Source organism: Liolophura sinensis, chromosome 6 (assembly GCF_032854445.1).
Source record: "Liolophura sinensis isolate JHLJ2023 chromosome 6, CUHK_Ljap_v2, whole genome shotgun sequence".
NCBI lineage: Eukaryota > Metazoa > Mollusca > Polyplacophora > Chitonida > Chitonidae > Liolophura > Liolophura sinensis.
Window position 1 is genome coordinate 43,528,045 of NC_088300.1, and position 19,211 is coordinate 43,547,255.

Consider the following 19,211-nt stretch of genomic DNA (forward strand, 5'->3'; position numbering starts at 1 on the left):
CTTGCTTGTCGTTCAGCACTTTGGGGTTAGAGCAAGGAAAACGGGCCTTGGCTCGATGTTAGTATAATGTGACTTGGTGGGGTGTCATGTCTGGTGTCTTCGACATGATGGTGGTGTTCGAGGTCTACGTGGTCGAGGGGGTTAGAAGGCCAACGCAGTGCCTACAGTTTTCGGTTCTAACGCTATTTCTGCTTCAGGAGAATCTATGAATGCGACGCGTACGATTACAGAGACATCATGAGACGCAGGACTGTGTAATGATTCTTATCGAAGATCAGAGAAAATTTAATAGGACATGGAACACCAAAAAGGCCATTGGAGTTAACAATTTTCATTCTTGAGCACGGCACACTAAGTGGTCAGTCATTAACATCAGAGAAAATTTAATAGGACATGGAACACCAAAAAGGACATTGGAGTTAACAATTTTCATTCTTGAGCACGGCACACTAAGTGGTCAGTCATTAACATTTTAGCTATTTGTTTTTTCATTTTATTTATTTATTGCTTTGCACCATACTCGAGAACATTCTGTTCTTCACACAAGATTGTGTGTGTGCCTGTGTGAGTTCGTCAGTAAGTTACAAGAGGTCGGTGGTTTACTGCGGTCACTCATGTTTCCTCCAGCTATGAAACTGACCGCTATCGTAATCAGATTGTTGATGAACACTATACCTGATAAATGAGTGAGTTATATGGTTTCTAATGAGCTACAAGGTACTTGGAAACTTATTCCTCTTAACAAATAAAGCTGTATTTGTCATGATTGCAAGGAAAATGTTTGATGTTTGGAGTCCACTCTCTATTCCATGATGAAAACTATTGAACCATTCAGGTAAATGTAGATTTAAATGCATTTCCAATTATTTTGCTCAAGTTCTATACGAATCTCCTTCATTCATTCTAATATTTCAGTGCAGAAAATGCAATCATTATTATCAATATCTATGCATGCCAGAAAAAACATAGTCTCTTCAGGTGCCTGTTCTATATAGCCGTCGAAACGCTGCCAAACGCGCATTTACCGTGGCGACGCATCTCTTTACTGGATGTTGTCATGAAAATTGCGCCAGGCGGTGTTTAAGACAGCTGCGTAGAACAGACCCCAGAGTACGCCCAGGTTTTAATCTCATACATGAGCCTAGGGTGAGACAGACGTCATATCATCGAGAACGTTTTAAACGCTTATGCTGAAGAGTGATCTCAGATAATTCGTACTTTCAGTAAGTCTGCTATTAAGCGAAACAGATAGAAAGTATATTTCCAAAACTTAATAAAATCTATACCATTGAAAATCCAAACAGACGCCAGATTCGAATCCACGACATGCATCGGGTGTGTTCAACCCTTCTGAAATAAGCAAGGCATTGCTAGGGGAGATAACCACAAGCCTTTGCATGATTGAGGTTGAGTACATTGGGCTTTCTCCCTTAATGAGAACTCTTTCGTGCACGCTGTACGTCTGACTTGGTTGGAAAAGTATAGTACCGTAGGCGGTGTCAACTTGGGATCTCTTCATTTTTTCGTTTGTCATTTTGTGGAAGCAATGGCCCCTAGTGCAGAAATGCTGGTGAGTGATATGCATGTCAGGTGTCTTGTTTTATAATTTTAACATACATTTGTTTGTAGCTTATTGTCAGAGGAGAGCTTATGCCGGTACCGTACACTCACCGTACAGAGTTTTTCAACTTCCCACGCCCGGCATGTGTGCAGATGTGATTGTGAAAAGGGTTTGGTGAATGATTAGTCTGTAACCAGATAAGTGTTTTACAGCTGTAATCCGAATTAAAGCCTGAGACTGAAGAAAGGTCTTAAGTAGGTATACCTTCAGCAGCACTGTAGGGTTGGCTCACTTGGCGCTCAGTACTGGTTTGCCAGGTGTCCGCATAATGTGACTGGGTGAGATGTCATGTCTGGTGTCTTCGGCATAATACTTCAGTGGTAGCAGCACTTTGACACATGGTCTCGCCCTGCCACTAGAAGACACAGTGTATATAGTATAATACACACATCGAATGACTTTTCATCCTCATACGACTGAAAAATGATGACCAAATTCCTTAATACATACATACCTACATATGACGTGCAGTGAGGGTAATTTTAATGGGTTGGTTGTTGTGCTGTGTAAAATAGTAACAAAGATAGTGAAATACAGATGTGCACAATTTCTGACAAATGTCACATCAGCATATCGTTAACAGATAAAAAGAACCATAGTTAACTTACTTACATGAATATATAGACTCCCACAATCTATGAACTATGAAACAAGACCTATGGGAATCAAATAAAATCACAAAAACATGCGCATTTTTCAAGTCCGTTGTTGAGAATTCAACTGCCAGGTTTATCTGCCTGTCTTGGACATAGATTATGTGGTCAACGTGATAACAAGACAAGGGATTAAACCCGAGTCGAGTCACACCAAAGACTTTAAAAAATACTACTTGTTGCTGCCTTGCATGGCACTGAGCAGTGAGAGATTAGAACAAGGAAACAGGACTGGTTGGCCCAGTGGCCATATAATGTGACTGGGCGGGGTGTCATGTGTCATGTCTTTGGCAGTGATGCCTGCAATTTAGTGGCATGGACTCGCCCTGCCACAAGAAGACATGAGTACATGTACACACACCTAATGACTCGTTGTCATCATATTACTGATAAAAAAAAGTATGACGTTAAACCCAGCCAACATACATACATAGAGCATGACATCAAAAACAAATTATCAGCAAAGGAAGGCAACACCTTCGGCTTTTCCTCTGGTCCTGTATATTATGACTGTGTTTTATAGTTTTGAGTTCAGTGAGTTGACAGAACTTATTTGTTAGGATAGTGAGTAATTTAGATAACTTCAAATTTCATCCAACAAAGTTACTCATTTTGCATGTTTCTTGAAAGTTATAATTGATCAGTGAAGAAAGGACTTGCATGCATATGTAGGTGCTCTCATGATTGTTTGGAAGATAGATGATACTATTGGAAAAATGTATGTAAAGTTCTGTCAACAATAGTGATATATTATAATGTGACATTTATTTCTTTAAAAAATGAACATTTAGGTTATTGACAGTATTATGGTATTGTTATGCAGTGCATCCATTTCCTGAACCATAAATGGTTTACAGCTTTGTATTTTGGCTTACTGCTATGTATGTATGTACATGAATGATTTGTATATAATATTAAAAGGTCACCCAACATACAATGTACCTGATTGTTAGGCTACAATGTATACTAATGTATTGTAATGTATACAAGTTAGAGACCCTGACACATCATCACAGGTTTTTTCAAACTGTATCTAAGGGCTGTCTGACCCTGCGTATAGGTGGTCATAGATTGACCTTCCAACTTAGAGAGCAGTTTGTATTTTGGTGACTCAGAACATCAGGCTGCAATTGTAAGCATTCATGTGGCCACTGGTTTTAGTCAATCTACGTGGGCTTGTGATCGCTGGAGTTGAACATGTGTGTTTCTGTGACTGGTAGCGTCCAGTTGTTGTGTGCTTATGTGTACTTCAATATATGGTTTGGTAATTTGGTCTCTGTTCTGCATCACCTGTAACACATCACATCACAGTCACTTTGCTATGTCAGTGCTATGTCACAGGTACAGAGAGTCAGTAACAGTCGAACTACATGTACCCATATCAAAAGCTTTGTCAAGAACTTTAGGCCTGTACTCAGATGCTTTTGATTGCATGTGGGCTTACATCCTCTCTCCTGAGACAGAGGACTGTACATGTAGCTGTAGGTCTAGACAACCGCTGGTAGAGTAGTACGGTCTGACGTGGAGAGAGAAAGCTTACATCCAGCTTTACTCTATGTTCTCACAGTATACTTGTAGCTCTAGTAAGGAAGAGGGTGTGGCCTGTCCACAACGAAATAACAGTATATGTTCTAGCATGTATTTCAGCTTGTTTAGAGGAATAACACTTGATCTTTTGTTTTCCTGTTACTGCACGCATGTTATTTTATCCCCACATTGGAACTCATTATTTTAATATTTACCAGAATTTGTCACTGAAGCTGAGATTATCATAAAATTTAGCCAATATCATGATAATTAAAAATGAAAATTGTTACATGTGTGGGGCTCACAAGAATTTTCTAAAACATTTTGACAAGAACAAGGAATCAAGAATGATTGGCCTTACATGAAAGAGAACCCCTGTCCAGGTACACACAGGACAACAGCTTCTACTTGTATATTTCCATAAAGATGTACCTCTATTTTCTGTATGCTGCCTTGTTATGGCCTTGACAGTCCCTGTTACTCCAGAAGCCAGCCCTTTATGAAAAATAAACATTAACCCACGATTTCCCAAAACATTTTTGTAGGCCCTCTATTAGGTGGAGTGTCTGCCAGGTTTCCTGGCACCACAGTCGTGTCCGCTGTTGCATTAGTGAAATATGTTGAGTATGGCCTAAACATGAAGGCACAAATATATAAATACATGTTGGGTGGAGTGTATTACAGTACGGATGTTTTGTCCCTCTTTCTCTGTCCAGGTTCTATCTCCATTTGTTTTGCAGTTGGTTTTTGTACATAGATGTGTAGAGATGACAAAGTGTCGCCAATGTATGTGCAATAAAAATGGGGATATATTTGTGTCTGCTTATGTTGGGTTCTCTTGAACTCAGTCCTGTTGTCACACAGCTTCAGTTTCCTACCACTGAGACAGTGCCCTAGATTTATTGACTTATCAAGGTAACATGTACAGTAAGACTTGTGAGTCATAAATCCAGTAGGTCATTGCATTCTTTTCTTCAGTATTTAAAGGATTTGGAACCATCCAGTCTTTTGTGATCCAGGTGTGCATGTATTTTAACATTCTGGGGATTGAACTTCAGACTAGGTTACTTTGCAAACAGCCTATTCTCATATCTGGATGTCCTTGTAGATGTATAGTAGCTGATGTTTTTGACCATTTCTAGTCTAATTACATTTGATTTCCAGAGTGAACCCTATACATCTACAGGAGAGACAGTGCTTGTGTGTTGATATCACGTATAAATGAACTGTGCGGAAAGATTTTCTTGTTTTGAGAACCCCTGCACTTATATATATTTGTACGCTATAATTTGGTGTTGTAAACAACACCAACGTAAATTACCATTTAGAATGTCTAGTCCCAAGGCTTACGTGACCAGGCTGGGCGTCCTAATGGACTTGTGATTGTGATTGTATTAACACAGATTTTGTAGCAGTAAGGCCTGCTGATAGTACATACACTGTTTGTGTAGGCATGGACTGGTATGTAGATTGCCGAGTTCATGATTGGCTCTGATTGTCTCTACGCAGACCACACAGTGGACTGTCATTACCTATGTCTGTAGTATATGCTCTGCTGGACAACCTGTCCATTCTGCGTTACCAGTAACAGCAAAAAAAATGGGTTTTGGTTTTTATAGATCAAGTTTTACTGGAAAAATGATGATGTGGGAATATTTTTTGATCTGTTTCAAGCACTACATAAAAAATTTTTGTTAAAGGATTAAAAACAATTGTTGATGTTTAAAAAGAAAGTTTTGATTTACCGTCAGCTGTTTGTGAACGTCCAGAGAAAGCATTTTGACTTCTTGAATAATGAAAACTGAGTATTTTAAAAATTTTTGATGTACATGTACATTTTAAACTTTCTTTTTACAATAAGGTTGGTACATGTATTATTTTGACAGCTTGAAGCTTTGATGTACATGTAGTTGTAGGAATGTTGCTATAATGAACAACCGACACAAACAAAGTTGCCATGGGTAATGGCTACAGTGCTTTATTAAGTTATTCATATATGTTATATGTAGCGCTCGCACTGCAGTTCTGACGGTTTGTGTGCCTATAGACCGCAGGCTAGACTGTTAGACATGTGCCAGTTTGTGGTGCAAAACTCCCATGATTAGTGGTTTAATTTATGGTGGAATGTTTGTGTGGGCCTGGTCTGAATACTAAAGCATGTTGGTGTGTGTGGTGGGAGGGTGGGGGGAGGGGGCATTGGGCGCATGGTCTGAGTGGGAAAGTAGTGGGTTCAGAATGATGGATGGGCGTGTCAGTGAATAGTGCTTATATCTCCAGTCTTGGGTTTTAATGTCTTTCTGTGTGTGTGGGGGGGGGGTCTTTTTAAGCTGACTACATTTATTCACTTAAGACAATATAAAATGTAAAAAATAAATAACCTTTTCCAAGAAGATTTAAAAAAAAAAATAAAATAAAGCAGCGATAACCTTATACATGGCCTCGTATATGTCTATAATACAACACGAGATGCCTAGTCTTTGTGGGAACTAGGACATGCTGTATCTAAGTCACTGCAATATATGTCCTTGACCTCTAGCCTCATACAATACTGGGCTCATATTTCATCCTGCATTTAGTGTTCAAATTATTATATACATCAGCAAAACAGTTCTGTCAGAAAACCAGGAAATCAGATGTAGGTAATGGCAGAACAACTGCCCAGTGGGCAGTCATGATTATTTCAATTTTACTTGTGTGGTGAAATATTGGAGGAAATCCTGATATATCATCCCTTTTTATAAAAATGAAGATGGATATTAATTGGTACACATATTACATAATTTATGAGAGTTGCTAGCCATCACCTGAATTGTATGGATACCAGTACTGACAGTGATAATATATGATACGTCTACAGAGTTGTATGGATACCGGTACTGACAATAATAATATGTGATACATCTACAGAGTTGTATGGATACCAGTACTGACAATAATAATGTATGATACATCTACAGAGTTGTATGGATACCGGTACTGACAATAATAATCTGTGATACGTCTACAGAGTTGTAATAATATGTGATACATCTACAGAGTTGTATGGATACCGGTACTGACAATAATAATATGTGATACGTCTACAGAGTTGTACGGATACCAGTACTGACAATCATAATATGTGATACATCTACAGAGTTGTATGGATACCAGTACTGACAATAATAATCTGTGATACGTCTACAGAGTTGTAATAATATGTGATACATCTACAGAGTTGTATGGATACCAGTACTGACAATAATAATATGTGATACCTCTACAGAGTTGTATGGATACCGGTACTGACAATAATAATATGTGATACGTCTACAGAGTTGTACGGATACCGGTACTGACAATAATAATATATGATACGTCTACAGAGTTGTATGGATACCGGTACTGACAATAATAATCTGTGATACGTCTACAGAGTTGTAATAATATGTGATACATCTACAGAGTTGTATGGATACCAGTACTGACAATAATAATATGTGATACCTCTACAGAGTTGTATGGATACCGGTACTGACAATAATAATATGTGATACGTCTACAGAGTTGTACGGATACCGGTACTGACAATAATAATCTGTGATATGTCTACAGAGTTGTAATAATATGTGATACATCTACAGAGTTGTATGGATACCAGTACTGACAATAATAATATGTGATACATCTACAGAGTTGTATGGATACCAGTACTGACAATAATAATATGTGATACATCTACAGAGTTGTATGGATACCAGTACTGACAATAATAATATGTGATACGTCTACAGAGTTGTACGGATACCGGTACTGACAATAATAATCTGTGATACGTCTACAGAGTTGTAATAATATGTGATACGTCTACAGAGTTGTATGGATACCAGTACTGACAATAATAATATGTGATACATCTACAGAGTTGTATGGATACCAATACTAACAATAATAATATGTGATACGTCTACAGATTTGTATGGATACCAGTACTGACAATAATAATCTGTGATACATCTACAGAGTTGTATGGATACCGGTACTGACAATAATAATATGTGATACATCTACAGAGTTGTATGGATACTGGTACTGACAGTAATAATATGTGATACATCTACTGAGTTGTATGGATACCAGTACTGACAATAATAATATGTGATACATCTACAGAGTTGTATGGATACCAGTACTGACAATAATAATATATGATACATCTACAGAGTTGTGTGGATACCAGTACTGACAATAATAATATGTGATACATCTACAGAGTTGTATGGATACCAGTACTGACAATAATAATATGTGATACATCTACAGAGTTGTATGGATACCAGTACTGACAATAATAATATGTGATACATCTACAGAGTTGTATGGATACCAGTACTGACAATCATAATATGTGATACATCTACAGAGAACTGTAAAACCTGAATGGAGCGGCTTCTAGACTGATAGGACACCTTCATACTACATATTGGATAGGGCTCTTTCATACCACATGTTGATTCACCTGTCATTGCATTTTCAATTTCAATACACATACATAAATGCATATAGACACGTTGTTACCTGTATTTCAATAAGTTCGCAGGTGCAGGCTGTGGTCTAGCGATTAAAAGTGCTTGTCTTTCAGTTGGTAGGACGTATAAGATACTGGTTCAAACCCAGCCATGGACAGAGAATTTGTAGCTCTGCCCACTCTCACTGCTTGTGGGCTGTGAGTGTCAGTCAACGACACTCGGACTAAAATTTGTTGAATACTGCTTGTCTTCCACCAATGTGCTGCGTATATCTGCATTTGACACGGAAGGTTTGTCAGTAAGTTTGCCAAAGGTCAGTGGTTTTCGCTGAGCACATTTTTCTCCATCTGTGAAACTTCACTGCTGTTATATAGGTTAAAAATTGTTGAATATGGCACTGTAACAATGAGCAGATCAATGAAGCTGGGCATACATGTAGATCAACTTGCGATTATAAGCAACATCAGTGTTGAGCGAGGTGTAATGCCGTTTGTGTATCACAAAATACATGAAGGTTGGCAAGCTCACTTAGATTGACTAAAGCCAGTGCCCGATTGGATGCTCCTAGCTGTCTCCAGTTGCCAAAACCCCTGTTGCTCCTACTTACAATTAAGGTCAATCTTCTCCCAGTTTTAGTTCCTAACACTGGGTTTTATAAAACGTTATATTATTTGTCATTTGAGTGTCATCAAACATGCTGTGTTACAAATGTATGTGTTTATACGGTCAGTGTGTTTATGCACTGGTGTGAATATGTACATGCGACAAGCCAATCATTGTCCTTCATGTCAATGTTTTCCATGCACTTCTCACTTATCAATACATGTAATGCATGTAACCCCCAAACCCCCTGAGGAGAGTAAGTGGTCAGAAATACTTGTGGCTGTTTGCACCATTTAAAACCTCTTGTATTCAATCCCCTGGCTTTATTTATGGTTTCAGAGCCAAACCAGTATGTATTGGTAATTTAGTATGCAGATGTATACATGTATAAATTTATAACAACAAAAATCTGCTGTTTATAAATTAAAATAGATCAATCTTGTTTATTATGACACATGTGCTATTGATGATGGCCAGTGGTTTGAACAGTTTGCATCCTCTATTCACGTGTCATTGACCTGCCAGGTTACTCAGGGTTGAGCGAACTCTAGGATGAAAGCAGCTACCTCATTAGCATATCGACATCTGTTGTCTGGGTTTGGATACCTGTGCCAGGTAAGCTGGGCAGGTGACAGTTGTACAGGTAATGTGTAAGAATAAAGTCAGCTCTGCAGCTTTGTGGCGTTGCTCAGAAAACAAAATAATACCAAGATGACGGACGCAGATTCCAAAAGCTCGGTAAGATTACTTGCAAATTTGTACTTTTCACACCTGACAAATACGGTAAAGATCATTGACCTCTATGTAAGTGTAGTGTTTGACAGAAAAGTGTACAAAATACATGTAGGTGCATTTGTAAACAGTACTGATGTAGATGGTTGGCATTGTATCAGTGCCTCAAAGGATTGAAAATGATGCTTGACATGTTAAGTGATGCTGTCTTGGAATAATGCTGGTGAGCATGAATGTTTTTTGATGATGAGCAGTGGTAAGGTACTGAGAATCCAGTGTTCTTTTCCCTCTTGTTTTGAGCAACATTTAGTTTTACAGGTGCTTTTTGAAACACTAGTTCAGGGTTCAGAAGCTTTGTAGCCCATGTGCAAAAAAGGCACACCCACTAATATTTTTCTAATACGACTCCCTTTAGTTATGGCATATCCAGTATGCAGCCTGTAGACAAAGGTTCTTTGCCTTAGCAATGTTACATGTACATGACAATTTGTTTGGTTTCAGACTGTGCCCATCTTAGTGGGGGTGGGCGTGGTCACAGTCACAGCAATCTTAGCCAAGGTCTTCTTGTTCGGGGGCAAGAAGTCCAAGAAGTCTCCAGTCACCCTAGAAGACTCCACCATCAAGTACCCATTGAAGCTTGTGGACAAAGAAGTGAGTGGCTTATCTCCCCTTGTGCCATGCCTGTCATTGTTTAGCAAAGGAAAGCCAATAGTCTCCGGGTTTGTGAAGATTGGAGAATACAAACACCTTAACTACAATCATATTCTGGCATGGAGGTACATGTATTACATTCATGGGCTGTACAGCAGTTTTTATTTTGTTCATACTCATTGAACTGAAAAATAGTTACAATCAATCCTTAATTGTTCAAATCATGTCATTAACTGTATGCATGTTGGATGTCAACATAAAAAAAATATATATATAAAAAGTATAAAAACTCATGAGACGAATAAATCTAATAAGTATGATTGGCTGCAACCTTCTCAAGAGATCTGTCAGTTACCTGTCAAGGTATATGTATGACCAGTGGTTTTTACCGCCAATAAACCTCACTGCAGCATTGCAAGGGAAATTTTCTGGAGTAGAGCATGAATGCCAGTCAGGTGAGAAGAAGTCATTTAATCTGTTCCTATTGGTGTTTGACAGGAGGTGAGCCATGACACCCGGAAGTTCCGCTTCGCCCTGCCCTCCCCTGCCCACATTCTTGGTCTACCTGTGGGTAAGTGCAGAGCCTCATCATCCCTCAGCCCATCATCTCCATATATACTTGTATGCTACAAATCAGGTGGTAGCAAGTACTGAACATGTGCAACAAATATGGCTTTCAGTGATATTTCCTTTGTATTTTGTTACTCTTTTCACATGATAGTGTATTTGCTTATTGACATAAGATTGCATGCATTGTATAATAGCTTTATACAGGAGAACAAACATACCCTATTCTAAAGAAATTAACCCTGGGGATTTGTGACCAATATTGGAAATTAACCATGGGAATTTGTGACCAGTATTGGAAATTAACCATGGCAATTTGTGACCAGTATTGGAAATTAACCATGGAAATTTGTGACCAGTATTGGAAATTAACCATGGGAATTTGTGACCAGTATTGGAAATTAACCATGGCAATTTGTGACCAGTATTGGAAATTAACCATGGGAATTTGTGACCAGTATTGGAAATTAACCATGGAAATTTGTGACCAGTATTGGAAATTAACCATGGGAATTTGTGACCAGTATTGGAAATTAACCATGGCAATTTGTGACCAGTATTGGAAATTAACCATGGGAATTTGTGACCAGTATTGGAAATTAACCATGGGAATTTGTGACCAGTATTGGAAATTAACCATGGCAATTTGTGACCAGTATTGGAAATTAGACATTCTGATCTATAAAAATCTGACTAAATCGAGACAGCATGTACTCTTTTGGTGAGTGAAGAAAAGAGATGCAGGCATGGGAAGTTCCCGTCTTTTTATGGCTGAAAAGATCGTTTCTGAGATTGGCACAAATCCGAGAAGAAAATTTAGGGCGGGTGGACTCAGTTTGGTAAGAAGGGTCATCATTTAATAATTGATTTGACTTACATGTATTTTCTTGTGTCGGGTGTCCACTTCAGCCGGTTTGTGTCCAAAATCCTGTAGTACCATAAACCAGTAATGTTGTTGTCGTAATTGGAGGCACCTTGTTCACAAAAGACCGATGCCATACTTTGCAACGCACAACTGTGTGCTCTTTCCACGTGTATACAAGACTATGAGCAAGAGTATTTCGGTTTTCAGTAGTCGTAAAATCAGAAACAGTCAATTTGAGGCAGGAAGCATCGTGTTTCAGGTACAGTAGTGGTTAATTCTGTGCCAAACAGTGGCTGCTATGTTTGGATTTTGTTTTTGTCAAATCAGATAAAGTCAGATAATGTGAAAAGTTCGTTTCTCTAACTACGGAGTGCTGGTGGTGTGAAATCATAGCATTATACTATCATGCTGCCAGACAATGTCCCCATGCTGGAAAAGTTTTGTAAAGTTGTTCCCCTTTAGCGGGTTAACTTGTCTGGATTTATTAGACGGGACAGTAGTATCATACATGTAATGATGAGAGCGATCAAGGTTTCCATGTTCAGACCTTTTTTTACATCATACCAGCCATAAGATCACTTGTCATGCACAGAAATATACAGTTTTCAACAACCCGATGGATTTGTTTGTTTGTACTGGAGTGCTCAATCTACTGTAGCTTGTTAACAATTAACATCAGTAATACTATAGATTATTGTGGAGAATTTTAATAACAGCTTTGAAAAAGATGTTCCTGTGCAACTGTGTATCAGAAGCATCAGAATTGCCTGTATTCTCAGCTGGATTGACTTATCCTCATGGTCTTAGCCTATAGGTATGTGTGACAGGCTCAGGGTGGGGACACTGGTCATGTTATACTCTTTTATAGGCCTCAGCCTAATATTAGGTATGTGAATAAACTACTAACATATAGGTCATGTATCCTTAAGCCGGAGTAAGATATCATTTTGCGAGATTAAATAAATTCTTTAAAAGAAAACCAAAAAGAATCATGTGTACAGGAATTTTGAACACTGTATACACTCAGTTGAAAGTCTTGAGAACTTTGTAGTTTCCTAGTTGTTGTTCTCCTTAACAAAATTAAACATTACACCTGTAATACATTAGGGGTGTACACATTATTCTCTATTATAGCTACATGTGCTACATACCAGGAGACCCTTAACAGTTGATACCCCCCCTCCCTAACACAGACACTTCCACTGTAGACAGGGACACCGTGACACAGCTGTGCTGGCTGACTTAGCGATGTGCACAGGTACTAACGATCACAGGTGCCCAGTTGTTCTGCAGAAATGCTGTTCAGGATCAGGTAGTCTTACCAGTACTGTAAGTGTATTTACATATTCACACAAATCTACACCATGCATCCTCAGAATTCTACCAGACTTTAAAACAGTACATTTACATGTATGTAGGCATGCAGCATTTGAAGCTGCTATCATTATTAGCATCTTTAATATTTGAGTAGATTTGCATTTAAATTTAAGTTTTGCTATCCCAGACCTCCCAGGTTTTTGAATATGTAAAAAATTTAAATTTTAACAACTGTTTGGATAATTGGCAATTTTCAGTTGTCAAGACAACAGACATATACATGCAGAATTTCCTTTTAATAAAATGTTCTTTGTACATGTTTATAACATGTTTAGTTGTAAATCTGATCATGAACTGGACCATGTAACATTGGTATACATCAAACTGTCCCAAATATGCAGTTATTTAATAATGCTCTACTTCACTATCGGAGGGTCACAGGTGGTTGGTACTGTTTACTGTATAATGGGGGAAATGTGAAGTTATTAATATATGTACATGCAGCTTGATGTGTAGATGTTGACATGTCAACCATGGTGTGTGTATATATATATATATATATATATGTGGTGCACTCCAGCTGCACTGTATAGAAAGATGGATGCAGCTTTTTGTTATCCAGGTAGTATACATAAGCTACAAATAAGCTATCAAATCCCAACTGAGATGATTGATAATGGCATTTCTGTAGGCTGTTTTAATATCATTGGGATTCTGATATTAAATCCAAACACAGGTGTCCTCAAAATGTGAAAAAAAAAATACACAGTACTGAAAGACAATGATTTTATAGTGTTGGTTATCGTTCAAAAAGCGGCTATATCGACAGGGTTCTCTGGATGATGCCATGTTGATGTTTTGTGTGGTACATTGTGTAACGTAAGCGAAGAGAAACCTGGTTGAGAGGCTTTGTTTCCAGCAAGCTATGCCTGAATATTTACAATGCACACGCTCCCTCTCGGGCCATACGTGGGAAGGTCTGTCAGCAACCTGCGGATGGTTGCGGGTTTCCCCAGGCTGTGCCCGGTTTCCTCTCACATAATGCTGACCGCTGTCGTATAAGTGAAATATTCTTGAGTAGGGCATAAAACACCGATCAAATAAATAAATAAAATACAATGTACGCTAGTTGAATTAGTGCATGCCATGACCTTATAGAATGTATGATCATGAACGTAGTCATCAAAACAGTAATCAAGGTCAAAAATCAAGATCTGTGCCCAGTGTGAGATGGGTTTTTCAAGTCCTTACCGAATATGTTTTACCCATAACCTTGATAACAGTGGTATAGGTTAATGGTTGTTCACTAGAAAACACCTGGCTGACAACCAGATTGAGTGTGTGTGTGATCACTGTGTTTAGGTCAGCACATCTACCTGAGTGCCCGTATCAATGGGGAGCTGGTTGTGAGGCCATACACACCTGTGTCCAGTGATGATGACAAGGGATACATGGACCTGGTCATAAAGGTAATGTTTCATCTGCTACACTCCTCTCTCGGGTGAACACAATTGCTGCAATTTAGCTTTAAGATGTGTCAATATGAATGCCTTCTCAGAGGTATCAACTCTGAGACGCAATTTTAATGGGATTGCAATTTTACTACATGTAGTGCACTTAGAGAGGCCAAAATGTTTCAGCTGTAGCTTTAAGTCAGGAGGTTTATCAAGTAAATGTAACTGTGGAAGGTCAGTGGTTTCCTCCACCAAGAAACCTGACTGCCATCATATACATGGACATGAAAATTCTTGAGCACAGTATTAAACATGAACCAAATAAATACATAAATAACACACACATAGGTATGGTGTGCAGATTTCTTGATTGCCAAAGCTTCAGTGACAGTGTAAAATAAAACGAAAAATTATCATAGGTAATAACTTGTTAGGATTGGAATATTCCATATTCTCTAACAGATTTACATGTACTTATGATGTCATATAATGATATATGGTGATTTTTCTTTTTGCTCCATCATGTTGTTTGATCTACCTGATCTGCTATAATGGTGGCCACCGTCGTAGAAGTGAAATATTCTTGAGTACGTCGTAAAACAACCAATCAGATAAATAAATAAAATAAAATGTCATGGAGCCTTCATGACCATGTTGAAAGACAGCTTTCTGATATTTTCCAGTGTGCAGTGTGTCATCTCCATATTTCTCATCTACCACTGTTTTGTTGCAGGTGTACTTCAAAAATGTGCACCCCAAGTTCCCTGACGGGGGGAAGATGTCTCAACACCTGGAGTCCATGAGCATCGGGGATTACATCGATGTGCGGGGACCCAATGGGCTGCTTAAGTACTCTGGAAAAGGTAAGCTTTAAGCGGAGCTGTTGGCTGATTCTGCGGCCATCTGTGCACAGAGTATAACCTTCGGTTTATGTTCTTAACCTTGTACCACGCAAAACCCACTTTTTATAGAACTTCGTTGAAAGACAACAAAGAAAATAAATGGATGCAGGCAGTTCTGTTTGGGAAAGTAACCCATGTACTTCTCCATGAGGAATATTTGTTCTTTCTTTTTCTTAATACAGAGACCTTGTCAGTATTAATAACCATCAGATATTTTTTATATGCCTCTTATAAGGCTGGGTCATTAAATTATGGTAATAGTTTAAAGTACAGTTGAATACTGTCTCTGCACAAGTGCTTCACTTGCGGTATGTGTCACTTCAGGTGCATATCTATCTACCACTGCCCAAGAAGCCTATTGGAGGTGAACCCCAGTGGCAAAGTGAACAACTCCAGTGTATGGAGTACACTAGTACATGTGGATATTGGCAGAGTAGACGACTCCATTATAAAGGCAGAGTGAACAAATCCAGTATATTGAGGTTGCAAAATCTGGCTTCGTTCAGCCAACAAATATCTTGTCTGTTCAGCCACCAGATGTCATGTCTCTTTAGCCATTAGAGGACTGATATTCCATCTGTTTAACCAGCACAAGTCTTGTCCATTCAGCCACCAGAAGACTAAGTTCTCCTCTGTTTGACCAGCAAATGTCTTATCTGTTCAGCCAGCAGATGACTGATGTCTCACCTTTTCAGCCAACAGATGTTTCTGTGTTCAGCCATCAGATGACTGATGTCTTGTCTGTTCAGCCACCATATGTCTTGTCTGTTCTGCCACCATATGTCTTGTCTGTCCAGCCACCGTATGTCTTGTCTGTCCAGCCACCATATGTCTTGTCTGTCCAGCCACCATATGTCTTGTCTGTCCAGCTACCAGATGTCTTGTCTGTTCAGCCACCATATGTCTTGTCTGTCCAGCCACCATATGTCTTGACTGTTCAGCCAGCAGATTTGTTCACTGCTTTGTTCTTCGCTTCTGTTAAGGTACCTTCTCCATCCGACCAGACAAGAAGTCTCCTCCTCGTACTGTAACTGCTAAGAAGGTTGGAATGATTGCAGGTGGAACAGGTATGTTTTTCTACATTCTTCACTGTTATTCCATTCATAAACTTTGCTGTAGTTTGTAAGCTAACACATGTACCAACACATGTAAATATGATTTATTTCCTGACATAATATTTTGTCTTGTTATTAAAAGCTAGAGGTTTTCAGTTAAGTTGATGACCGTGGTCAGTGCATACCTTTCCCGAAATGAGATATTATGGAGATGAAATATACCTCTCTCATAATAAAATTGCTGTTTGGAGACATGTCTGCCTAAATCTATGGCCACTGAAGGACTTTGACATACATGTATATTGTGCACCTTAGACATGCTTTATAGCTGGATGTTAATTGTGGACGAGATCAGTATATCATGTAATTCAATGAGTAGGTGTTAACCATAAAATAACGATTTGACCTTTTAATTATTTTAAATCCTCATGTGTTGGGGAACACATTGGTGATTGTGCTGTTTTCATTCCGATGGTGAAATGCTGGAGAGATCAACTTCACTCACACATCTTCCATTAATTTAGTGTCCAGTCCTCATCAGTATGGTGAGTGTTTAATGTTTCAGGAATTACCCCGATGTTACAGTTGGTCAGACAGGTGTTCAAGGACCCCGCTGACAAGACGGAGCTCTTCCTGCTCTTTGCCAACCAGGTGAGATAATCAGTCTTCTTCGTGTTATCTTTAGCGCTATCAATTACATGTCAAATCTGAAAAAGGCTAGCTTCAGTATAAAAATCACTCTGATCAAAGGAGAAATCATGGCTAGTAGAGAAGTGTCAAAGCACTTTGATCCATTAATATTGTGATTATACAAAATTATCTGTTCAATCGCATTAACACTCAGAATGGTGGTCAGTCACATGGGTGTCTAAATTCCTGATTGCCCAAGTTTAAATGTGAACTACATGTAAACTTTGTTATACAGGTATACATCATTCCATCAGCTGATTTTTAGAAACCTATCAATCGTGATAAACAAAACTTTTTCTTTTAGTTTTTTGGTTTTGTTTTCCTTCCTTGTTCATTTGAAACCCTCATATTGGGAACCAAGAAAGGAAAAAAATCATATGCTAAATTCTGAATTACAAAAAAACAATCAAATTTCCAACTTTCAAGAATCCTTGGGTTTCAAGTGCAGTGGTTTATTTGTTGTTTTTTTTTTTTTTACAGACAGAGAATGACATCCTATTGCGACCAGAGCTGGAAGAAGTGAAAAATGCCCACCCATCCCGCTTCCATCTGTGGTACACCCTGGACCGTCCCTCAGATGGCAAGTCCACTTGTTCATATCTTACAGACATGCTTTCCTCCTTTATATGTGGTGTTAGATCGCAGTTCATCTCCAAACAATGTAATCTCCAGGAAAATACATGTTTTTTACTCCGTTTGGTGTAAAGATTTTGTGCATGCAAATTTGAATTTAACAACAGTTCACAAAGGCCTTGTGTGTGTTTTTCTAAGGGATCCAAAAGCTTATTCAAGTAAATGTACAGAAATTTATTAAAATACAGTTGTAGATGTCGGCCAGCTGTGGGTTTGTATCCTCTTTGCTAATTGTGGGATTTCTTGGTGTTTACAGGCTGGGAGTACAGTAAAGGCTTTGTGAGTGACACCATGATCAAGGAGCACCTCCCAGGCCCAGGAGATGACACCCTGATCGTCATGTGTGGACCACCACCCATGATCAAATTTGCCTGTCTGCCAAACCTGGACAAACTCGGCTACTCGGAAAGTCAGCGGTTTGCCTACTAAATTAGTTCAGAAATGTCCTATTCTAGATATTTTAGTGACTTTGCCGATGCTTCAATTGAGAGAGGATGCCTGACTACTTGCTGGTTAGACCTATACTTGGCTGTCTTCAGCAATCACCGAAGTCCGGGCAAATCACAGTAGTCAGAATAAGAAGAGCTTTTGTATTTTTTGTCCAGATATCATGGTCACTTTGCTCCTGTGACTATTTATTAAAAAAATTTAACTTTCACTTCTCAATTTAGTCTTTAGTCAGTTTATTTTTGCCATGCTTGTTACACCTTGAGAAAGAAAATACTAGACTATTTGATCATTGTGGTGTTTAGTTTTAGTTAAGAGCTTGGTCAGATATGCAAATACCTGTGTAAATACACTATCACTCTCAGGGTCAGTTATTTATATACGAATAATGCCTGTTTGCATTTTCCTTGCCAGCTAGATTACAGATTAAGTCTGGTGAGAACAATAAAGTCTTCAGGTTGTTGATGTGTTTTATAATTTCGTTAATCAGATGTCTGCCTGCTGAATGTTATTATTGTTATTGGAACAAGATAAGTTTAATGTGGATGTCGGACACAATTTCTGTTCAAGACTTCAAAAGTCAGTGTTTATTTTTGTTCAAATGTTGCTTTAATTGTTTAGAACTTCTATTGTATTTATAAATTTATACTAAAGCTGTATTTACTTTCTTTGTGTGTAGTCAAAGTCTCATAAGAAGACTGGGAAATAAAAGGTTATGATTACTTTAGATGTTTCGTTTGAGTCCTTCCTACATGTACATTTTAACATGGCTGACTGTTAAAGGGGAGTAGGACCCGGAGCTCATATTTGTGAAGTCAGATCAGAAAAGTATTAAAACTGTGGCTGGTACAATGTTCGGCAGTAAAGAGTCCGTGTAAAAATTTTAAACTTCATGAAACAAAGGATTTCTGTTGTAGCTGTGTTTGACTTTTTCAATTAAGTGTTAAGACGCTTGGTAAATATGGGTCTTGCCTCCTTGCTGCAGA

At 38.5% G+C, this 19,211-nt stretch overlaps 1 protein-coding gene across 3 annotated transcripts; it reads left to right on the top strand.

The window, feature by feature from the left end:
- The first annotated feature begins 1,480 nt into the window (after positions 1-1,480).
- Positions 1,481-18,952, top strand: LOC135466860 (NADH-cytochrome b5 reductase 3-like). Of its 3 annotated transcripts, none has more exons than XM_064744613.1 (9): positions 1,481-1,570; positions 10,146-10,295; positions 10,794-10,866; positions 14,407-14,513; positions 15,232-15,361; positions 16,384-16,467; positions 17,021-17,106; positions 17,626-17,725; positions 18,035-18,952. In XM_064744613.1, exons 1-9 carry the CDS (start codon positions 1,547-1,549, stop codon positions 18,205-18,207), a joined length of 927 nt encoding a protein of 308 aa, XP_064600683.1. In that variant the 5' UTR covers positions 1,481-1,546; the 3' UTR covers positions 18,208-18,952. The 3 variants fall into 3 exon arrangements, with proteins under 3 accessions (XP_064600683.1, XP_064600680.1, XP_064600681.1); XM_064744610.1 differs by lacking the exon at positions 1,481-1,570 and adding an exon at positions 8,391-9,527; XM_064744611.1 differs by lacking the exon at positions 1,481-1,570 and adding an exon at positions 9,553-9,650.
- The last annotated feature ends 259 nt before the right edge of the window (positions 18,953-19,211 follow it).